The sequence below is a fragment of the Felis catus genome, chromosome A3 (genome assembly GCF_018350175.1).
Source record: "Felis catus isolate Fca126 chromosome A3, F.catus_Fca126_mat1.0, whole genome shotgun sequence".
NCBI lineage: Eukaryota > Metazoa > Chordata > Mammalia > Carnivora > Felidae > Felis > Felis catus.
The window spans coordinates 105,435,978-105,460,386 of NC_058370.1; the positions used below are offsets into that span (position 1 = coordinate 105,435,978).

At 44.6% G+C, this 24,409-nt stretch overlaps 2 protein-coding genes across 19 annotated transcripts in view; one reads left to right on the forward strand and one right to left on the reverse strand.

Annotated features, from left to right (window-relative positions):
- The window catches only part of MTA3 (metastasis associated 1 family member 3), a 216,213-nt gene extending 211,336 nt beyond the window's left edge, over nt 1-4,877 (reverse strand). Inside the window, exon 1 of the mRNA XM_045054643.1 lies at nt 4,481-4,877. The gene's annotated coding sequence lies outside the window, so the exon portion shown is untranslated. The remainder of the gene's footprint in view (nt 1-4,480) is intronic.
- A 627-nt stretch (nt 4,878-5,504) lies between these two features.
- KCNG3 (potassium voltage-gated channel modifier subfamily G member 3) overlaps nt 5,505-24,409 on the forward strand; it is a 98,488-nt gene continuing 79,583 nt past the window's right edge. For 3 of the 18 annotated variants that reach the window (XM_023251923.2, XM_023251928.2, XM_045054654.1), the window contains exon 1: nt 5,517-6,732. In XM_023251923.2, coding sequence (XP_023107691.1) covers nt 6,068-6,732 — 665 coding nt within the window. In that variant the 5' untranslated portion in view covers nt 5,517-6,067. Of the gene's footprint in view, nt 6,733-24,409 lie in introns of all 18 variants that reach the window. The other 15 variants (XM_023251925.2, XM_045054650.1, XM_045054651.1 and 12 more) reach the window with 10 other exon arrangements.

Below are 24,409 nucleotides of genomic sequence, written 5' to 3' on the forward strand. Positions count from 1 at the left end.
CGCTGTTAATGCTGAAGGGGAGCAGAATATGCCACTCTAAAATATGCCACTTTGGCATAAGGATCACTTTGAGCTAAAAGCACTTACAAAAACATCAGGTACAAGAAGGGTGCTCTGATCTTCCCCCTTTTCTTTCTAAAAGCAGATGAAACCCCCATATGGAAGATGTCTTCCCTATACTAGGAGTTAAGTACCATTTTTATCATCAAGGATGAGAGAAGTTGAAGTGGAGAGAGTTCTGTACAAGCAGACTTTGTCAAAACAATTTGTCTTCCTTTAGCCTCCCCATATATTTTACTTTTCCGTAACTGCCTTTCTTTGTTCAACCGATATAAAAGCATTTAAGTGGGGCACCTGGGTGATTAAGTCAGTTAAGTATTCAACTCTTGATTTCTGCTCAGGTCATGATTTCGTGGTCATGAGATCGAGCCCTGCGTTGGGTTTCACGCATTGGCGTCTGCTTAAGATTCTCTTTCCCTCAAAAAAAAAAAAAAAAGCATTTAGGTTCTGCTACTTCCTTGGGTCTTCATTTTCTTTTTTAAGTTTTTTTAAACAGTTATTTATTTTTGAGAGACAGAGCAAGAGCAGGAGCAGGGGAGGGGCAGAGAGAGAGAGGGAGACACAGAATCTGAAGAAGGCTCCAGGCTCTGAGCTGTCAGCACAGAGCCCGATGCGGGGCTTGAACTCATGAACCATGGGATCATGACCTGAGCCGAAGTCGGACGCTTAACCAAGTGAGCCACCCAGGTGCCCCGGGTCTTTGTTTTCTTACGAGGGCTCCTAGGTCACATAAAACTTAAATTTGTATGCTTTTCTCTATTAATTTGTCCTATATCAGCTTAATTCTTAGGCCCAGTCAAAAACCCTAAAATGCTGGAGGTAAAATTATGCCTCCCCTTATAATGATTACACAGTGATCTTCTCAAAGCTGGAGATTTAAGGAAGATAGTGTTCCTTTATGCTTTAACAGCATAAAATGTCCTGGAGCAGAGAATAAGGCAGGACACTGGTGAGGGTGAAAATCCCTCTGGTGGCTTCTCACCACAGGGTTTAAGAACAGGGTTAAGAACAGGGTTTGTGTCAGGGAGCCTGGGTGGCTCAGTCAGCTGAGTGTCCAGCTTCGGTTCAGGTTGTGATTCCATGATTCATGGGTTCAAGCCTGCATTGGGCTCTGTGCTGATGGCTCACAGCCTGGAGCCTGCTTCGGAGTCTATGTCTCCCTCTCTCTCTACCCTTCCCCTACTCATGCTCTGTCTCTCTCAAAAATAAATAAACATTAAAAAAAAAAAAAAAGAACGGGGTTCAGGTGGTGAGACGGTTTTGAGGGCAACTTATTAAAAATTGCAGTTTTATCTTCTACTTGGGTAACTGTGCATAGTAGGTGAAGTCATTAGAGTCTTTCTTTTATATAAAATTAAAGACACTGGAAGGCTATGTTTCCGTTCAAAAAACTGACTTTTTTTTTTTTTTTTTACATTTATTTATTTTTGAGAGACAGAGAGACAGAGCACAAGTGGGGAGGGGCAGAGAGAAAAGGAGACAGAATCTGAAGCAGGCTCCAGGCTCTGAGCTGTCAGCACAGAGCCCAACCCCACGCGGGGCTCAAACTCACAAACCATAAGATCATGACCTGAGCCGAAGTTGGACGCTCAACCAACTGAGCCACCCAGGTGCCCCAAAAAACTGACCTTTTAAAGCATCCACTGATTCTGCAGATGCTGAGAAATAAGCTGGTGTAACCATAAACACTTGGAAATAAGAAATAACAGCAGAGTGAGAGCTTTTCAAAGCAGTCAATAAGTAAGCAGCAAAGACCGATAGTGCCCACAGGGTATTTCAAGTTATAAAGCTTTGGGGCAGGCTGTTCAGAGTCCCGGAGCACAACTAGTTGTGCAATGCTAAGTGATAGAGGAATGTGTGTTCCACTCAGACTCAGCAGTATGAGGGGCAGCACGTTTCACTGAATTTTTGATGTTTTAGGTTACTATTGTGATTGGTCACATTTTTTTTTAATAAAATTTTTTACATGTTTATTTATTATTGAGAGACAGAGAGACACAGAATGTGAGCAGGGGAGGGGTTAGAAGAGAGAGGGAGACACAGAGTCTGAAGCAGGCTCCAGGCTCTGAGCCGTCAGCACAGAGCCCAACGCGGGGCTCAAACTCATAAACCGCGAGATCATGACCTGCTGAAGTCGGACGCTTATCCGACTGAGTCACCCAGGCGCCCCTGCTTGGTCACATTTTTAGATGAATCCATTTGTCTTTATTTAGAACACAGGAATAAGAGTGAGCATGGCTTGACTGGGCTAGTGGAAGCATACACAAAGTGAATTTTCTAGTATCATGCCCTGAGCTGTAGGACACCCCCATATGATCTCTTAATCCTCACGTCACCCTATGATAAAGCTACCATTCTCTCCATTCTATGGATGACAAAACCGAGGGCTCAAAGAATTTGTTCCAGATCATTTAGCAAATAAATTGTGCAGCCAGAATTTCAATCTAGGGAGGGCTTTAATAACCAGTTCAGACTCGTTATTAGACAACTTGTAATTCCACAGATCTATAGTCCTTTAAGGTTCTGAACTGGGGAATGGCTTGATCAAAATGAACAGAAAGAGCTGTCTGGTGGCCTAATACAGGATTCACAGAGGAAGGAAAGAACTGGAGCATGGAGAGATCAGACGGAAGGTTGTGGCAGGAAGACAGGCCCTGGAGATCGAGTGACCAGAGTTTGGAGCTAGAAAACTCGGTTCCAGCCTGGGCTCTATCATAATGCTGCTATGGGGAACCTTAGGCAAGTTACAGCCACATCTCTGACATCTTGTTACTCCTCCCTAAATAATGGGTTGATAAATTTTGACGAGACAATCTCTTGGTTCTTTCAAACTCTAAAATTCTGCCTGGTGCCTTTAAATTTTAATGCATTCTAAAGATTTATATTATGAAAGCCCTAAATATCATCCAGAATCCCGAAAAGAATTTAGATGAAATGATTCTCAAAGTAGTCTTTTGAAAGTACAAAGGAATAGAATTTTTAGTAATTCTAAGAACATAGTTTTTAAGAATATTTTCTAAACTGGATTATATTGAGACAAGCCCATCATTTCTGCATCTTACTGTTTTGTTTAAGAACGTGATTTGAGGGGGGAGAAAAAGAACATGATTTGGGTATTGCTGCGGCAGCAGTGGTTGATGATATTAAAATCAAATAAACATATTACTCTTGAAACAAATGAAATTATTTAAACCTACCTCTCTAAGAAATTTTATGAAAATATACCTAGGAGGCACAAATTATATTATCATCAAATTAATTTGTTTTCTAAGCTCAAATTTAATTTAAAATGTGGTATTTCTCCAACTCGTTCAGTCAACAGACTTTAAAGGGATTTTAGATAGAGAACACAGGAAATAGATATAGTAACGTTGGAGAAAATAATCAACAAAATAGTTGTTCTGTTGCTGTGATGCTTCTAGAAGGTATTTTCAACAACTCCCTGAGGAATTGGCTTTTGCTGGAATGAAGCCAGGTTCTTCTCTCTGCTCACATCCGCAAACTTTTCTCCATTCTCATAGCCTATAACAAACCATTTCCAAGCCTTGCTGAGTCCTTGGTCTCAGTGTTTTTCAGAACTGACACTGCCTCAAAAAAGAAAAAAAAAAAAAAGGGAAAAGAAAAGAAAGAACTGGCTTTTCCTCATCTACAAAGATTTGGGTTGGGGTTCCCATTCCTGGGTGGCAGAAATGGTCTTCTCCTTAGAACAAATTGAAGGGCAAAAGAACCTTCCGGAATGAAGCTTTCATCAAGCCATTTTTGTTATTAAAACATTCGGGCATCCCATTACTTCGAGTTTGAAATCTAAATTCTGCAGTTGAGATCCCCTTCCTTTGAGCCAAGCAAATGCATTAGCTTTCTTTACAGACTTTAATCCTTTACATCTGAGATTCTATTTGGAATGCTTTCCTGCTCTTTCTCTCTGCCAGCACAAGACCACCACCTCTTGAAACCATCTATCTTGAAACTCATTTCCTTCAGGATGTTTTCCTGGTTTAGTAGCTACTTTGCAAACAAACAACTCTTGTTTTTGAGCCTTTAATCACATTAAGTGCTTTTAAGATAAATTATCCAAGTCAAGGGATAAACAACATATAGAGATTTCCATTCTTTAAGAAACCACCCAGAGGGATTTTACTTTGTGAGGAGGGATATAGGCACTTGAATTTGTAGGTGTCTTGCTTTTTAGCTGAATCCACACTAGAATCAGGGCAAAATGACTCTTTATGGTGACCTCTAGTGGGCACGGGACAATCCTACAAAATTATGAAAAGTGAAGGGCAAAGTAAAACCCTTCCCAGTAACCAGCTGGGTTACTCGGCGGTCAGAAGACCGCATCCCACCCCACCCCACCCCTACCCCACCCTTATTTTCAATTCCAGTATTTGTTTTGCATTGAACAGTTTGCCTTACAACTCACCTGTTTCGCCTCTGGCGGGCACCGCGCGGGCTGGGCTACCGGTGTCGGATGTCGCGTGAATTGCAGGTAGCAGTTTAAAATAATCCCTGCCAAGTGGAACCCACTCCCTGCGCTTCGACCAGAAGGCAGAGCAGTTCGCTCTGAGGAGCCTTAAAGGGCACTTCAAGCTCCAAGAGCCAGTGCTGCAGCCGGCTCGGGGGTGCACAGGGGAAATCAAGACATTATGAAAAGGAGGGCGCAGATGAAGGCTACGGGAAAATTGTGTTCTTGCCAGTGGCAGAGCGATTCTTCTCAGACTTTCACCCCACTCTACAGAAAGCGTCCTGGGGGGGGGGAGGGTGTCCAGGAGCGGTACACGTAGGCGCCCTTTTAGGACCCGTGCCCCACAACGCTGGGGGTGGGGCCCCTCCCTTCCGCGGGAGGACAGGCGGGAGGGCGACAACGAGCCTGGGTGCTGGGGTGTGTGGTCGCCTTTAGAGCGGTATGTGGGTCTCCGTGCCGCCAGAGGAAAAGCAAGTCGTCAAGAAAAGCAATTGCTGGGGTGCCTTCTTTGAGAAATCCCTTGGGGCGCTCTCAGAAACTGCGCTGGGTTCCGGATAGTTTCTGGAAAAAGCTCTCCAAACGCCGTCTGCCCCCGCTCCTCAAATCCTGCACCCCAGTCCTCACCCCTCCTTACCCTCCTGCCGCCTCCATTTGGCGGGGGGGGGGGGAGCGGTTAAAAGGGGGCCGCCCAAGACATCCTGATGGCCCCGGGTGGCACGCGGGAGCAGGCACCCCGGCCGCGGGGCTTGGCCGCCCCCACACCCGGGGCTCCCCGTTGCTCCCTTCCCCGCCCCGCGGACCACTCCTGGCCGCAGCGGGCGGGAGCGGAGGGGGAGGACGGCGTCACGAGGCGGGGAGCCCGAGGTCCAGGGCGGGGCGCCGGGGAATCCCAGCCGAGCGGGCCCGGGAGGTGCGGGCGCGGGTGGGCAGAGGAGGGCGGCGCGTGGAGGGAGGTGAGCCGAGCTGAGCCGGGAGGCGAGGAGGGGGAACCGCGAGGAGGCCCCGCCCCCGCCTCGCGGAGCCGGCTCTCCGCCGCCTCCGAACCCGCTCACTTTGCCTCTCGCCTCTGGACGGCGGCGGGGCGGTTGCCGGAACCGCGGCCAGAGGGAGCGCCGGGGACCGTGAGCCATCCCGCACCGGTGCCTCCGCCCGCCGCCCGCGCCCCTCACGGGGGGCACAGCGCCGCCGCTTTGAAAGGACACCCCGGCCTCGCAGGGGGGCACCCCCCCCCAGGCGCTGACAGTCTCATTCCCAGTCAACGGGGCGCAGCGCTGACGCCTGAGGGGACTCCCCGGCCACCTGCAGGTACCGCCGCGCCGAGGGAGCGTCGCTAGCAGCAACGCCTGGCCGCGGAGGAGGCTAGAGCCGAGGGGTCTCCGGGTCGGCGAAGGGCAGGAGCGGAGCCCGCAGCGAGAGCCGGCCGGCCAGCCCGCGGGCCCCGACGGCGCGCTCCCCCGTCGGCCAACGGCAGGCAGGCCCCGCGCGGCGACCGGGGGGGCGGAGGCGGCGGCGGCCTCGGGCCTCGGGGCCTCGGGGCGGCCAGCCATGACCTTCGGGCGCAGCGGGGCGGCCTCGGTGGTGCTGAACGTGGGCGGCGCCCGGTACTCGCTGTCCCGGGAGCTGCTGAAGGACTTCCCGCTGCGCCGCGTGAGCCGGCTGCACGGCTGCCGCTCTGAGCGCGACGTGCTGGAGGTGTGCGACGACTACGACCGCGAGCGCAACGAGTACTTCTTCGACCGGCACTCGGAGGCCTTCGGCTTCATCCTGCTCTACGTGCGCGGCCACGGAAAGCTGCGCTTCGCGCCGCGGATGTGCGAGCTCTCATTTTACAACGAGATGATCTACTGGGGCCTGGAGGGCGCGCACCTAGAGTACTGCTGCCAGCGCCGCCTCGACGACCGCATGTCCGACACCTACACCTTCTACTCGGCCGACGAGCCCGGCGCCCTGGGCCGCGACGAGGTGCGACCGGGCGGTGCCGAGGCGGCCCCCTCCAGGCGCTGGCTCGAGCGCATGCGGCGGACCTTCGAGGAGCCCACGTCGTCCCTGGCCGCGCAGATCCTGGCCAGCGTGTCGGTAGTGTTCGTGATCGTGTCCATGGTGGTGCTGTGCGCCAGCACACTGCCCGACTGGCGCGCCGCGGCGGCCGATAACCGCAGCCTGGATGACCGGAGCAGGTACTCCGCCGGCCCTGGGAGGGAGCCCTCCGGGTAGGACGCACTGCTTCTCTGCCCGTCCCGTCCGTCCTGTCGCGTCTGTCCGTCCCGTCCGTCGGTCCCGTCTCCGTCCTATTTGCCTCCGGGCTGCCGAGCCAGGCTAGGTTCCCGGCCCAGCGGGGCCCCAGGCGGGGCCAGCCAGGGGATGGGTTTGTCCTCACTTGTCCTCACTCCCCACTCCCTATTTACCTGGGACCAAGCGGCTCTGGTCCTTACACTAGACTCCCCTCTTTTTTTTTTTTTTTTAATCTTTTAACATGTATTTACCCTTGAAAGACAGAGTGAGAGAGGGGGAGAGGCAGAGAAAGGGAGACACAGAATCTGAAGCAGCCTCTAGGCTGTCAGCACAGAGCCCGACGTGGGGCTCGAACTCACAAACGGGGAAATCATGACCCGAGCTGAGGTTGGATGCTTAATCGACTGAGCCACCTAGGCGCCCTAGACTCCCTTCTTGAGGGCGAGTCGCCAGGCATGGGGAAGGGCAGGTAGAGATAAACAAGCCTCCCATCTTTTAGTTTACTTTTGAGCAAATAGCAACTAATTAGATTTCTTTAAACTTTTATTGTTAGCATTACAATTTAACCTTGGGCTAAGAGCAGTTTGAATTATTTGCCAATTTTTGGTGGTTGAAAAGATGAAGTATTGTTATGGTGAAATGTGGTTTACTATGCACTGGCCACACATTCTAAACACTCTACATAATATGTATTTTAATGGAATTGTATTATCAAAGAGATTAACGACAAAAGACTCTAAATAATGGATGTCTGCCCTTTTCTCTCTTCTTTTCCTACAAAGTATGTAGTTAGCAAAGCACCTGTTCACTGCTTGGTACCAAAGATACACACTGTGGCTTTCAGAAGGGTCTTCAGTGTGGGGAGGGAAAAAATCACTACCTTGGAAAAGAAGAAACATTTAAACTGCCCCAAATCCAGAAACATTATTGGACTAGTTAATCTTTTTTTTTTCTTTCCACTTTATTGGGATAAAAGGAAAATATTTTAATCTTTCCTTAGATCATGTTTACCTGTCAATAGAGATAACACACTTCTGTTTTTAGAGCTAGTGAGTTCATTTTGCATATTTGGTTGGAGGAATAAACAGTAAAGTTAGCTTTGAAGGGAAACAGTCTCTTGGGGGCACAAACACAAGATTGTATATTCTGTTTTACCTTTGACACTGTTTTAAGATGCCTCGTCCATTCATATTTATTTCCTTATTTATTTATTTTTCTCCTTCCATTCACTTTTAAAATTAGGTTGTGCCTGATAATCTTTTCCTGATAGAGATGTGCATGTTTCCGGTGGTATTATATGCCTTGATGTTACAGTGCATTAGTTCCACATAATAGTCTTCCTTTGGAGAGTGAAGATTGTTTTTTAATGTAAGAGGTAAATAAAATTGCCTAGTACCACAGAGTGCATTACCGATATAGTGATATCTTGGCATGAAATCCAAGATACATGCTTTAAAAGGAAATTCATTAGTAGACTAATTGTGTGTAATGTATTAGGTTCTGAGTTTTTGATTTACAGATAAGAATTACTTATTTGGTACTCATCAGTACAATGAAATTAATTTATATACCTAAATACATAAATGCCCTTGATTCTTTTAGGAAACCATAGGACAATGAGCCTTGAAATGATTCACTAGTAATTGTGGAATTCTAAGGTTAGTGAAAGTTCAAGCTACATTAGCAAAGGAAACAGGAGAATTGAGTTAGACTTCCTGAGTCTGCAAAAGAAGTGAAGGAAGAAGAGGAATTCTTGATTTGTGTATATGTATTTTACGTATGTGTATAATTATTCAAGTCAGAACTGTTTCCTGGATACCCAGATATTTCAGGCAAAAGCATGTTTTTTCTTGGCTTAATGGCCCAGTTTTAAGCTTCACACTCCAAGTGTAGGTATGAAAATCAACCTCTGTAATCCCAAACAGGTAAGCTGAAGGAGGCTGGAAGTCACAGAGGGAGCCTCCCATAGGCCTCCTCCAACTGACAGGGCCTCTACGCTGGTGCTTTGACAATAGTCTCTCAAACCCTGCTTGCTTGTGTTTGCTGAAATTAGACTTTTTAAAAACATCATTCTGATCATCTGACCATATTTGGCACCTACCAAATAAAGCCAAAACATTTTTCTTGTCCTTCAAAGCTCTCTATGGGTTACCCACAATCTGCCTTTCTTGACTTACCCTGTCGTCATTTGCAAGCATCTTTTTTGAGTATGTGCTGTTTAAGGCACTGTTCGTACTCCAAATATTGTAACTTTTTTCCTGGTTGTTTTCTAAAGAAAAGGTGTCAAATTGGTGATGTCGGAATGAGAGGCACAATTGATTAACAATTGAGTTGTTCTGCGATACAGTCTGGCCTTCAAAGTGGAAGGGGATGGAAACAAGTCATCTTTGGAAGGTTGCAGAGGTTGTGCACTGCCCAACAGTGGTGGGGGGGGTGGTTGTCATTTATAAAAACTGTATTCACAACCTTTACAACCAGGTATGCTCCACCTGAGAACATAATAAGGAGAATTTTCCAGGTAAAGAGAACGGCAGGGGCATAGGCATGAAATTTGCATATTATGTTTAGGGAGTGTGAGTCCAATGATTGAGTGAGAGGTGGAGGCACAGCAGATGTTAGAAAGCCTCAAAGGAGAAGGATAATGATTTTATTTCGTAGGCAGTAGTTAGCTGTTGGCAGGTTTGGGGTAAGTAGGTTATGTATATTAAATCATGGGGGTCATGAGTTGTGCACTGCGAACTGGGGATGGGGAAGATTGGAAACAGGAGGATGAGTTTGGAGATCTTTGCAGAGGGAAGGATTGCTCTGAGGTGGTAAGAATGGAGAAGAAATGATCTCTCTGGAAAATATTAGAAAGACTCATAATTAATCCAGGGCATTGGAAGGATACAGGCATCAGGGACTGAGTACTTGGACTTCCAGGAGCTAGGAGTACTCCCTGTCACTTGCCGGCTCCATTTGTCCATACTGGCCTGCTCACTTGTTAACTGAACCCACCCGAATGTTCCTTACTGTGCAGTCCCTTGCCTGCCGAAATTGAATCATCCATCAAGCCCAACTTAGATTCTGTTTCTTTTTTGAAGCCTTTCCTGCCTACCTGAGTAGATGTGATGTTTTCTTTTGAATTTCTTGAGGGGTTTCTTATTTGTACTACTTATTTGCCATCTATAATGTCCTTCCTAGCATGGTAGTTATTTTTTCATATAAACATGTCCTCGTTTCTAAACTAGATGAGAGGAAAAGGCCTAGAAGGCAGCTAAATTCTCCTATACTATTTATTATGACAGCATCTTTTAGAAAAAAATTATTTCGGCACAATAAATGTCTACTGTTTATATTATAATTCAAAATACAGCCTTCCAGGATGATATCATCTGTTGCATAGATTGAAGAGCTGTGTGGGGTAAGGCTGTGGGCTTCAGCTGGTGGAACTCTTAGTTGAGGAGGACAGGATCTTGTGCTAAGAATGAGAAAAAAAGTCTGTTAAATCAAGGAATGATTGTTGATCAAGTAGTGATTTTGCAAAAGGAATAAAGATAAGCATAGGATTTCTTTTTATTAATCTTTGAAATATTAGAATAGCATACAATCTCAAGTTTGGAAGAAATCTTGAGAGGTCTTCCAAATCAATAATTTGAAAGTTTTTTCTGTATGAATATGATCTTTTTTTTAAGGTTTATTTATTTATCTTGAGAGAGAGAGAGAGAGAGAGAGAGAGAGAGAGAGAGAGAGAGAATCCCAAGCAGGCTCTGCACTGTCAGCACAAAGCCCGACATGGGGCTTAAACTCATGAATCGTGAGATCATGACCTAAGCTGAAATCAAGAGTCCACGCTTAACTGACTGAGCCACCTACGTACCCCATGAATATGTTCCTTTTAAATTGATTTGTTCTAGATGATTAATAATCATATAAATAATGGTCTAAAGTCCAGACGCTATAAAAGCAAGCCTTTCTCCATCACCTGGGCATTTACTTCTTTTCCCTAGATGTAACCAAAGTTACTTGATTTTGTGTGTCATTTTAGAGACATTTTATGTACTTACAAACATATCATATATATTTACAAACAACACAACAAAGACAGTACAATAATACTTTTCTGAAACTTCCTTTTCAAACTAACCAACATGTCTTGGAGATTGTTCTGTATAAGTCTATAAAGAGCTACCCAATTATTTTATGCAGCTGTATAATATTCCACTGTATGAATGTCTCATAATTTTTGGACATTTATGTTGTCTCATCTATAGAGAATGCTGCAATGAATATCCTTGTACATGTACATTAGTTTGCTTTTATCCATAGGATAAACTCCTGAAAGTTAAGACATAGGGTCGAAGGGCATGTGCATTTGTAATTTGCATAGGTAATTCCAAAGTGCTCTTCAAAAAGATGATATCGTTTTATACTCCTGCCTGCAATGTGTGGGAAAATATGCTTTTTCTTTCTGTTTCTTTATTTTTTATTTTTAAAGTTTATTTTATTTTGAGAGAGAGAGTGCATGTGTATGAGTGGAGGAGGGGCAGAGACAGAATCTCAAGCAGGCTCATACTGTCAGCTCAGAGCCTAACATGGGGCTCTAACTCACGGACCCCCAGGTCGTGACCTGAGCAAAGATCAAGAGTCAGACACTCAAATGACTGAGCCAGCCAGGCACCTGACCCACTTTTAAAACCACTCATGGGGCGCCTGGGTGGCTTAAGGGTCCGACTTCAGCTCAGGTTATGATCTCGCAGTTCCTGGGTTCGAGCCCTGCGTTGGGCTCTGTGCTGACAGCTCAGAGCCTGGAGGCTGCCTCGAATTCAGTGCTCCCCCCCCCCCTTCCCCTGCTTGTGTTCTGTCACTCACAAAAATAAATAGATAAATAAAATCACTCAGCATGGCTGCCTGTGTCATAAAAAGATACTCTATGCTAGTCAGAACTCAGAAATTATTTCTAAAAGTTGCTTCATGTTGGAATTTTGATCTTTAATTTGTATTGCTTTGTGGTGTGGTAGTGAGAATCTGAGGAGATGTAAAGATGTTCAGGTTTTTTTTGCAGTGTTATTTTTAACCCAAGTTTTAAAAATGAAATACATAATCAAAATGAAACACCAAGTGATGGAAATTTAAAAATCAATTGTATTATTTCTGTTGCCTATTAGGTCAATATTGTATAAATTCAGTAGGTTTTTAAGTACTTTAAAAATAAAAAGCAATATTTGAAACTGAAGGTGAAAGTCTCAGTGCTTTTACTTTGTAGATAAGGTGGATATTTTCAGAAGCCGGTAATTAATAGATCTCTGATAGGATTGAACATAACCCTGAATCTCAGTTAAATTTTGTTCTTGCACAGTGGACTGTTTCTTTTAATCTATGTACAGGGTTTTTCTATCTGCTGCCAGTTTTAGAATGCAGTGGAAACTTTCTTTTATCAATACTCTTTTTTTAATCAAGGTGCTTTTTTTCTCCCTTAGTAAGCAAATTAATTTTCAATGTTGTTCTTTTTATTTTTTTTAAGTGAAAAGTTTGCTCACTGGAATAAAGTATGGTTCTAAGTGTTGTGAAGTGAAGCGTAAACATGCCCCTCTCTCCTCAATCCCATTACCCAGTTTCTCGGTATTCTTTCCTGAAATGCCCATATAAATGTAGGTACACGCGCGTGTGCACACACACACACGTGTGTATAAATTATACGTACATATTTTTTAAAATTTATAACTGGGATCATTCTATAATGTTGTTTAACAATTTGCTTTTTTGTCTGCACATCTTGGAATTTTTTCCTTATCAGTTGATAGAAATCTTCCTCGTTTTTTTGAAAACCTGTAGAATGTTCCATTGTATGGCCGGGCCACAGTTCAGTCAACAAGCCTCTGTCCTGTCAGTAATAGTGATGGCTGTCATAGTTAAATTTATTTCATAGTTCGTATATGCTAGCTGCTTGTTAAGTTTTTACATGTAGTTTGTCATCTAAGTCTCCTGTAACAATCCTGTGAGGTGGCACCGTTACTATCTTCATTTTATGAGTGAGATTTAGAGAGGTGAAGTGGCACGTAAGCTCACAGAGTGGGTAAATGGTGACCCGGCATTTGATTCCCATGTCCCTGCTCCATACTACTGTGGAATGTTTGGTTTTGACTCCAGTTTTTCAAAAATGCAAATGGTGGTAAAGAACAGTCTTTCTCATGTATCTTTTTTGCAAATTGGTGTGAGTATATATGTTAGATAAATTCTGAAGTGGAAATCGCTGGATCAAGAGGATTGTGTTTAAATTTTTTTTTTTTTGTTAATATTTTTATTTATTTTTGAGACAGAGACAGACAGAGCATGAGCAGGGGAGGGGCAGAGAGAGGGGGAGACACAGAATCCGAAGCAGGCTCCAGGCTCTGAGCTGTCAGCACAGAGCCTGACACGGGGCTAGAACCCACGGGCTGTGAGATCATGACCTGAGCCAAAGTCAGATGCTCTACCGACTGAGCCACCCAGGCGCCCCGAGGATTGTATTTAAAAAAAAAGTTTTTTTGTCGGGGCGCCTGGGTGGCTCAGTCAGTTAAGTGTCCGACATCAGTTCAGGTCATGATCTCATGGTACGCGAGGTCAAGGCCTATGTTGGGCTCTATGCTGACAGCTCAGAGCCTGGAGCCTGCTTCAGATTCTGTCTCCCTCTGTCTCTGTTCCTCCCCTGCTCGCACTCTGTCTCTCTCTCTCTCTCTCTCTCAAAAGTAAATAAAGATTAAAAAAAATTTTTTTTTTTAAATCTTGTCAGCTATTACCAAATTTCCCCTAAACTGAGTGCAATTTAGCACTGCTCTTTATTAGTGATAGTGACTGTTACAATACGGATGCAATTAATAATGAATAGAATGCTAATATTAATAAAATTTTAATAGAAAACATTTGGAAATAATCACCTTAAAAAAATAAAACAGCTTTAAAGGGGAGCCTGAGTGACTCAGTTGGTTAAACATCTGACTTTGGCTCAGGTCATGAGCTCAGTTCCTAAGTTCAAGCCCCACATTGGGCTGTCTGCTCCTCTCAGCACAGAGCCCGCTTTGGATCCTCTGTCCCCCTCTTTCTTTGCCCCTCCCCAGCTTGTTCTTTCTCTCTCTCTCCCAAAATAAATAAATAAAAAAAAAAGAGTGTCTCAAAAAATATGTAACAGCTTTTTTTTTGTTTTTGTTTTTTTTAAATGTTTTTATTTATTTATTTTTTTTGAGACAGAGAGAGAGCATGAGCAGGGGAGGGGCAGAGAGAGAGGGAGACACAGAATCCAAAGCAGGCTCCAGGTTCTGAGCTGTCAGCACAGAGCCTGACGTGGGGCTTGAGCTCATGGACTGTGAGATCATGACCTGAGCCGAAGTTGGATGCTTAACCGACTGAGCCACGCAAGAGCCCCAAATATGTAACTGCTTTATTGAGATACAACTCGCATACTGTAGAACTCACCTTTAAAGTGCACAATTCATGGGGCGCCTGGGTGGCTCAGTCGGTTAAGTGACTGACTTCGGCTCAGGTCATGATCTCAAGGTTCATGGGTTCAAGCCCTGCACCAGGCTTTATGCTGACAGCTCAGACCCTGGAGCCCGAGTCTCCCTCTCCCTCTGCCCCTCCCCCACTCATGCTGTCTCTCTCTTTCCATCTCTCTCTCTCTCTTCTCTGTTTGCCTCTCTCTCAGAAATGAATTAAAAAAAAAATTAAAAATGTACAATTCAGGAGTGCCCAGCTGGTTCACTCTGTTGAGCCGAAGACTCTTGATCCTGAGAAGACTCATGAGTTCAAACCCCACACTGGGCGTGGAGCCTACTTAAAAAAAAATTAAGTAAAGCACACAATTCAGTGAATTTTACTATATTCACCGAGTTGTACAGGTATCGATCATCATCCATTCTACTTGAAGCATTATGTTTTGGTGATGTGTTTGAAGGAGTATTTTAAAAAAAAAATTTTTTTTTCAACATTTATTTATTTTTGGGACGGAGAGAGACAGAGCATGAACGGGCGAGGGGCAGAGAGAGAGGGAGACACAGAATCGGAAGCAGGCTCCAGGCTCCGAGCCATCAGCCCAGAGCCTGACGCGGGGCTCGAACTCCCGGACTGCGAGATCGTGACCTGGCTGAAGTCGGACGCTTAACCGACTGCGCCACCCAGGCGCCCCTGAAGGAGTATTAAAATGTGTTAGAAAGCTGGAACCCATGAATGGCTAAGAAAGGGACCCAGGCATTTTGACTGAGCAGCTGAATCAGATGAAGCAATAGGTAAAACATTTGTGTTTGAATTCATTCGTTCATTCATGAACAGGTGGGTTCGTTGGAGTGTTTGGAAGAGTTACATGTATTTGAGTGATTTTCTCTGCCTGCTAGTAGCAAGGACTCCAGTTTTTCCTCTACTGGCGAAGGGAAGTGTGTAATTGAGGCAATCATCTGACTCTCTCAGGCCAAAAAAATGTCAAAAGGAAAAGGCGATGGTGTTAAGAATTCAGGACTCCCGAGTCGGGAGGCCTCCCTGGAGTTAATTCATTACCCTGCTCTGGGCCTGTACCCTCCTCAGTTAAGTGGGGATTTTACACAGAAGGGTCAATGAGAGAATGAAGACTGAGCCCTCAGCAGGAAACTGAACTCCTTAGCTCCTTACCTTTCCTTGTATTGGGCCTCTTCCCGCTGTCTCTCTCTTCTTGAGTTGCTTGTGAAAGTCTTACCTCCCTTTTCGTCTACGAGTTCTTTGAGAACAGAAATTTCTTTCTTCACAACATGTAGTTCAATACCTTGCACATGGGCAGTCCTTCAGTGTGTATTTTATATACGTGTGAAAGAAACATGCAGGTACAACAGTGTTTTCATTTTTTAAAAGATTTTTATTTTGTCTTGTTTATTTATGTTTAAAATGTATATTTATTTTGAGAGAGAGAGAGAGAGAGACCAAGAGTGTGCGTGAGCAAGAGAGGGATAGAGAAGGGGAGGGAAGGAGAGAGAGAGAGAGAGAGAGAGAGAGAGAGAGAGAGAGAAAGAAAAAGAAAGAATCTTAAGCAGGTGCCATGCTTAGTGTCGAGCCAAACATGGGACTTGATCCCATAAATTGCGAGATCATGACCTGAGCCAAAATCAAGAGTTGGATGCTTAACCAACTGAGCCACCCAGGCGCCCCTAAAGATTTTATTAAGTATAATCTCTGCACCCACCATGGGGCTTGAGCTCACAATCCTGAGATCAAGATCTGCATGCTCCAGCAACTGAGCCAGCCAGGTGCCCCACATTTTCATTTTTGATACGAGAGTGTGTGTTTTTATAAGTTGCCTTCAACCTATGAGTAGGTTATATTTTAAGGACTTACTGGCAAGTGGGTTTTATGGCTTTCCATTCATTTATTCATGAAGTTCGACAAACATTTATTGAACAACTCCTATATGTCTGGGACTGTTCTGGGGGCTGGAGATACAGCAGTGAACAACAAAAACAACAACCAGAGTCCTTGCCCTCAAGAACCATCTGTTCTAATAAATAAATATATAATGATAGTGATAGATGCTATGAAGAAACAAAGCAGAATTAAGGGATTTATAGAGTGTGGACCATAGTCAGGAAAGGCCTCTCTAATCAGGCGGTGGATGTCTGAACAAGGACCGGGAGGGATGCAGGTGGCAGCCATGAAGGTATCTGGCCAAGAGAGTTCCAGGCAGAGAGCATGTAAGCACAGACTTGAGGGGGGTGTGCCCTTGGTCTGTTGGAGGAACAGCAAGGAAGCAGAGAGGTAGGGGTGACCAGGGTCTCTGCTGTCCCCCACACATTATGTTGCAGGACTGGTGGTCTGGAACAAGGGTGGGCAGACTGCGGCCTGCAGACAACTTAGGCCCGTTGCCTGTTTTTGTACAGCAGAGGGGTAGGGGTTGGGAATTGGGGGTGATGGTGACAGTGACAGTGGGGGAATGGAGTTCTTGTAGAGCTGTATGGGTGCACCAGCTAAAGGGATTTACTTTTGATAGTCCTCATTTTTAATGTTTTGTCTATTTTTGAGAGAGAGAGAGAGAGAGAGGCCAAGAGAGAGGGAGACACAGAATCCGAAGCAGGCTCCAGGCTCCGGGCTGTCGGCACAGAGCCCGACGCGGGGCTCGAACTCACAAACCGTGAGATCGTGACCTGAGCGGAAGTCTGACGTTTAACCGACTGAGCCACACAGGCGCCCCGATAGTCCTCATTTTTAAAAGAGAAAATAAAATGGTAAGGGCTTTGGATTTGTATTGGAATGTGGGTTTTGAGCAGAAGACATAACTTGATTGAATTGAAAAAAATTTTAAAGTAATCTCTGCACCCAACAGGGGGCTCAAACTCATGACCCAGAGGTCAAAAGTTGGATGGTCTATGGACTGAGCCAGCCAGGTGCCCCTGATTTAATTTAAAATTTTAAGAGATGACTCTGGCCCCGGTATGGAGGGCAGACTCTAGGGGGCACGGGTGGAGCCAGTGAGGCCAGTTAGGACCCCCATTTCACCTAATATGCAAAGGGCTGCCTAGAGCCCTGGGTCCAGGCTGCTAGCTGCCGTGTTGATCTGAGTTGCCGTGGCAGGGTTTCCTTTTTCGTTTTCTGGGTAAAACTGTTGTCGTAATTGGTCAGGTTTGCCTCTGACATCATTGCATGACCAGGGCTCTGCTGTTCCCCCCACACTCTGTTGCAGGACTGGTGGTCTGGAGCAGGACTGTGGCCTGCAGACAACTCGGGCCCGCTGCCTTTTTTTTTTTTTTTTTAATTTTTTTTTCAATGTTTATTTATTTTTGGGACAGAGAGAGACAGAGCATGAATGGGGGAGGGGCAGAGAGAGAGGGAGACACAGAATCGGAAACAGGCTCCAGGCTCTGAGCCATCAGCCCAGAGCCTGACGCGGGGCTCGAACTCACGGACCGCGAGATCGTGACCTGGCTGAAGTCGGACGCTTAACCGACTGCACCACCCAGGCGCCCCCCGCTGCCTGTTTCTGTACAGCCCCTGAGCTAAATGGTTTTTACACTTTTAAAATGGTGAGGAAAAAAAAATCAAAAGAAGACTGTTTTATGACTCATGCAAATTATCTGACATTCAGATTTCAGCGTCCATAAATACAGTTTTATTGGGGCACAGCCATGCTCATTTGTTTACATGTTGTCTATGGCAGCTTCCGGCTACTTGGGTGGAGTTGAACACTTGAACATTTGCAACAGAGGCTAGCTGGCTTGCAAAGCCTGAAACGTTGACTCGCTGGCTCTTTACAGAAAAAGCTTGTCAACCCTGGGTCTAGAATGGTCTTGTCGTAGGTTTCAGCCTGTCCGGCTGTGTGTCCTCGGGCACATTCCTTCTCGAAGCCTCGGTGTTCTCATTTGTAAAGTAAGGATAGCGGTAGAGGGTTGAGGATGGGTTACTAACTGCTGTCTTCTAACCAGCTTGATGCCAGATGCTGCCCTTGGATCTCACTGAGGCCCACCCTGACTCACAGATTGTTCTGTTTTCCCAAGATACTTCCCCTAACCGGAGCTCATTATTCGATCCTAAGAGTTCTGGTACAGTAGGGACTTTTATTAGCATTTTCGGTTGGGGTGGGAAATCCAGTATTTATAAGTTAGGGACTGTCTGTATTAATTTCAGATCACAGATTTAGACTTACCAAATTTACTCTGAACTGGTGAATGTAAGAGGTAGTTGGGGAAAGGATGGATGATCAAAACCGGGATTCACCAGGTAGGGTCCTAGTAAATCAGAGACTGCATTTTTATGGGAAATAAAATGGGAAGTACATATCAGAAAAGGAAGGTGTCCTGGGACGCCTGGCTGGCTCAGTCGGTTGAGCGTCTGACTTTCGATTTCAGCTCAGGTCATGATCCCAGGGTCATGGGATCGAGCCCTAAGTCCAGGTCTGCTCTGAGTGTGGAGCCTGCTTAAGATATTCTCTCTCTCTCTCTCTCTCTCTCTCTCTCTCTCTCTCTCTCTCCTCCTTTGTCCCTCTCCCCAGCTCTCTCTCTTTCTCCTCTAAAATAAAAACAAAAAAACAAAACAAAAAAGGAAGGGAGTCCTGTTTATTAATATATGGTGTAACTCAGTTGGCCTTGAGACATAACCAAGACAGCCCTTGGCATCCAGTAGCTTCCTGTGTAGGGAGGGGAGGAACCAGAGTCACTGATGGCGAGAAGGTGAGGTGGTCCTGCTGTAGAAGGGAACACAGGCGCAGGAGCAGAACTAATGCTCCCTGGGGTGTCACTTCTGGTGTAGTGTCATTTAAGTCTTCCTGGCATTCCTGGAATGCCGGGCACAAGAGCTCCGGGGAAGGGACGGCAGCACCAGATGGTGTTAGTAGCTGTTGTGTTCTCCACCACCGTGTACTCGTGGTTAGAAAAAGGTGTCACAAGGAATGCCCTTGGCAATGTAGTCGAAATTACTGCTTTTATTACACCTGACCCTTAAGTATGTATTTTAACATCTACGTGATGAAACGGGAAGTTGCAGCGGGCACTTCTGCTGCATACTGAAATCCTGTGGCTGTCTCGAGGGAAAGAACTTGTACAGTTGGATGAGTTGCAAGCTGCACCAGCACCTGTTTTCACGAAACATTGTTATTTGCAAGAATGACTGACAAACTGTGGTATTCAGACTTGAATACCTTAGCAGACATTTTCTCATAAATGAACAAGGTGAGTCTGTCACTTCAAGGACAACGATGGCCAGCGTTTGTTGCCAGTGATAAAATGAGAGCTCCCTGGGGCGCCTGGGTGGCTCAGTCGGTTAAGCGTCCGACTTCGGCTCAGGTCATGATCTCGTGGTCCGTGAGTTCGAGCCCCGCGTCGGGCTCTGTGCTGACAGCTCAGAGCCTGGAGCCTGTTTCAGATTCTGTGTCTCCCTCTCTCTCTGACCCTCCCCCGTTCATGCTCTGTCTCTCTCTGTCTCAAAAATAAACGTTAAGAAAAAAATTTATAAAAAAAAAATGAGAGCTCCCAAGTAAAAATTAGACACTTGGAAAACTTGAACCAGCCACTGTGCACTTGCCAGCTTCCCAATACTTAACTTTTCTGATGAGATTGGTAGTGATATTTTAATAAGTGTGACTTTTAAAATATTATAGCACGAAATGTGTTAGCATTTGGAAGATGTGCATAACTCAGGAACCAATACATCCTAAATGACCCAACACCTGATGTTACAATACCATGCAAAAGATCCACCCCGAGTGACCGGGAACTAATGGGTTTTATGGTAACTGAACATCAAAAGTTCAGTAACAAGATTTGCTTCCACATGGTAGCTAACCTTTAAGAAACTACCACTTTTTGGGGCGCCTGGGTGGCTCAATCGGTTGGGCGTCTGACTCTTGATTTTGGCTCAGGTCATGATCTCAGAGTCGGTCATGGAATCAAGCCCTGCATCAGGCTGTGTGCTGAGCCTGCTTAAGATTCTCTCTCCATCTCCCTCAGGCTTTCCCTTGCTGGTGCATGTGCTTTCTCTCTAAATAAATAAAACAACATAGTATGATATACCGAATGCAGGAACAGATATGAAAAATTCAGCTGGTATATATATATTTGAATTCTCTATCTCTCCCTCCTTCTGTCTCCTTCCCTCCTTCCCTCTCTCCCTTCCTTTTTCTCTCTTTTTGTCTTAGAATTCAAAAGTGGAGAGGGTTGTCATAGGGAAATGCATTTACACATCATTTGAACTGAAAAAAAGAAATCTGTCTGTTCCTTAAGAAAGTACATCTGATTTGAATGATTGGTTTCACAGTGAGGATTGACTTTGCAGATTCAGTTACATGGCAAGCATGTTCCAAAAGCTGAATAAGTGTGCAGTTGCAAGGTTTTGATGAAAACATACTTAAAGCACATAGTAAGATATAAATGTTTCATTTGAAATGATGTATTGACAGGGTGCCTGTCTGGCTTTTGGAAGAGCGTGCAACTTTTGATCTAGGGGTTGGGAGTTTGAGCCCCATGTTGGATTCAGAACAAATAAACTTTTATAATAAAAGAACAAATGAACTTTAAAATAAAATGTTGTATTGACAAAGATGTATTGAAGTATTTTAATATCTCAACCCTCTGTAGTATTGATCAGATTTAGAACTGGTGCCTTAAAGCAGAGGAGTGACTGGTGTATCTGGCAGCCGCTGAATGCATCTTGGTCTAAATGTTTCTTTTTTTTTTTTTTTCAATATATGAAATTTATTGTCAAATTGGTTTCCATACAACACCCAGTGCTCATCCCAAAAGGTGCCCTCCTCAATACCCATCACCCACCCTCCCCTCTAAATGTTTCTTTTAATGCAGTACCTCCCAGGAAGTGTGAAAGTGAGTGATTCTAATGAGGTGCAATGAATCCTTTTGCAAATTAGGTGATGGTCAATTTTGCCTTCAGCAAATTTGAAGAACATAATTGACTTTACAGTAGATTATTAAAAACAATTTTTTCCAATTTTTAATTTTATAAATATCAAGCCTATAGGAAAGTTGCAAGAATAATACAAAGAACAGCCTCTCTGTATCTGTAATTATTATACTTGGCTGGGAAATTTGAGAGTTGGTTGCAAACATCTTGACACTTCATCCCTAAATACTTCTGCACATACCTTCTAAAAACAAGAACATTTTCCCATCTAACAAAACAATGATCACAATCAGGATAAGAGACAGACAGCGCAGGGCTCCATCCCACCACCCTGGGATCATGAGCTGATCCGAAATCAAGAGTCGGATGGATGTTCAACCAACTGAACTACCCAGGTGCCCCTGGATATTATTTAACAGTGATGATTTTGGAGACTCTAGGCCAGTTGTTTTATAGAGGTCCCTGAATTTGAACTTGTCTGATGCTTTCATAATTATATTCAAGTCAAAACTTCTCGATAGAAACACTACATAGATGTATAAAGAATTTTTTAAAAAGATTTCATTTTTGTCGTGTTTATTTTGGGAGGGGAAGGGCAGAAAGAGGATCTGAAGTAGGCTCCACACTGTCAGCCCAGAGCCCACCTCAGGGCTCAAACTCACAAACCATGAGATCATGATCTGAGCTGAAATCAAGAGTTGGACACCTAACTGACTGAGCCACCCAGGTGGCCCTAAAGATTTCATTTTTAAGTAATCTCTATACCCAGTGTGGGGCTTGAACTCACAACCTTGAGATCTAGAGTCGCATGCTCTTCTGACAGAGCCAGCCAGGTGCCCCTGTGAAAAGAATTATTGATGATAGATGATAATGGATCAAAATGTGATTTTTTTGCATATACTTGGAAGGAGGTAAAAGCATAACATTCCTATAATACAACTTCTTCCATTTTCCTCTACTTGTTTAAGTAAATAAGGATTCTCAGCCATTTTATGTGTAAAAACAAAAATAGGATTAGAAATGATGCTGATCTATGTCATTCTACCAATTGGAGGAAATACTCCTGTATTAATTTGAATTAAAATATCCAACTGCCGGGACGCCTGGGTGGCTCAGTCGGTTAAGCATCTGACTTCGGCTCAGGTCATGGTCTTGTGGCTTGTGAGTTCAAGTCCCGTGTCCAGCTCTGTGCTGACAGCTCAGAGCCTGGAGCCTGCTTCAGGTTCTATCTCCTTCTCTCTCTGTCCCTCCCCCAGTTATGCTCTGTCTCTCTCAGAAAATGAATAAACATTAAAAAAAAATCAAATGCTAAAAGGACATAAACTAATTGAAAAGGAAAGAAACCTATCAATTTCATTAAAAGATGCAGTTCAAATAAAATTTTACTTTATGCTTAATTACATGTTGAATTTTGTAATGATAACAAATTTAACACAGATTACAGGAAATTATAGATTCAATGAAAATTAAGATATAAGCATTTAGGTGTATAATAGTATGTTTAAATTTTTTAAAGCATTAGAAATATATCACATCAGAGCAAAATTATGTGAGAGACGTGGAACGGAAATACAAGTTTATTTTTTTTTTTAATGTTTATTTTTGAGGGACAGAGACAGAGCATGAGTGGGGGAGGGAAAAAGAGAGAGGGAAACACAGAATCTGAAGCAGGCTTCAGGTTCCGAGCTGTCAGCACACAGCCCGATGTTAGGCTTGAACTCACAAGCCGTGAGATCATGACCTGAGCCAAAGTTGGACATTTAACTGACTGAGCCACCCAGGCGCCCCAGAAATAGAAGTTTTATGAGAAAAAGTAACAGTGTAAAATTTCTGTTAAAGGAGGGTTTGGTAGTGTATTTTTTATTTTTTATTTTTTTTTAATTTTTTTTTCAACGTTTATTTATTTTTGGGGCAGAGAGAGACAGAGCATGAACGGGCGAGGGGCAGAGAGAGAGGGAGACACAGAATCGGAAACAGGCTCCAGGCCCTGAGCCATCAGCCCAGAGCCCGACGCAGGGCTCGAACTCATGGACCGCGAGATCGTGACCTGGCTGAAGTCGGACGCTTAACCGACTGCGCCACCCAGGCGCCCCTGTTAGTGTATTTTTTAAATGAAAGTTGATGGGTTGTTTCAAAACACTACAGTATTTGGACTCATTAGATAATTTTTTTAAGTATAATTTTGAGCGACACAGAGAGTATATGGGAGCAGCAGAGAGAGAGAGAGAGAGAGAGAGAGAGAGAGAGAATCCCAAGCAGGCTCCTTGTTGACATTGCAGACGCAGGGCTTGAACCCACAAACTGCGAGATCATGCCATGCCCTAAGCCGAAATTAAGAGTTGGACGCTTAACCGACCGAGCCACCCAGGTGCCCCTAGATAATTTTCAAAGATTTTTTTTTTTAATGTTTTATTTACTTTTGACAGAGAGACAGAGAGAGAGAGAGAGAGAGAGAGAGAGAGACAGAGCATGAGTGGGGGAGGGGCAGAGAGAGAGGGAGACACAGAATCCGAAGCAGGCTCCAGGCTCCGAGCTGTCCGCGCAGAGCCTGACTCGGGGCTCGAACTCACATTAATGAGATCATGACCTGAGCTGAAGTCGGGTGCTCAACCGACTGAGCCACCCAGGCGCCCCCCTAGATAATTTTTAAAAATGAAGTAACATTTTATTTTTAAAAAATCAATATTTGCAACCTGCCAGAATTTACATGCTTTGCAACTATACTAACTTAATAAAAATTGTTGGGTCAAAATAAAATCGTCCTAGGGAGATCCATAGTTTTTCTAAACTGTTTCAAGAGTCACATGAGCAAAAGGTTTGGGGACCACTCTGCTCAAGGGAGTGAGGAGGGAGGTGAGAGCTGCCGGGATGGTTTTGGAGGATCACATTGCTGCCGGTCAGTAAGTCAGGAGAGCGCCATCAGGTGTCAGGAGATGAGGGTGGTCACAGACGGGGCGTCAGGTTGGGCAGCAGTTCCCGGGAGTGACACGTTAAGTTCCCGGAGTGTTTACCTTTATGAGAAGGGGACAGGATGCCAAAGAAGCATTTAAACCCTTACATAACAATACTGAAATACAGCATTGGAAAACAGCATTAAGCTTTTGGATTTTATAAAATACCTCTTCATTGAACATTGGCCACCCTTGGATTCATTTACTAATGATGTGCATTAATTTATAATCCCCAAGGATATGGTTGTGTGATATGATGTGACACGTTCTGTAGAGAAATAGAAACCTTTCTTTGTGTCACGTTAAGGGAAACTTCGCAGTCTGGGCTAGTTGGCGCATCATCTCGCGAGCACCTTTGCGCGTGTGCAGGGTGGGAGTAGGTGAAATA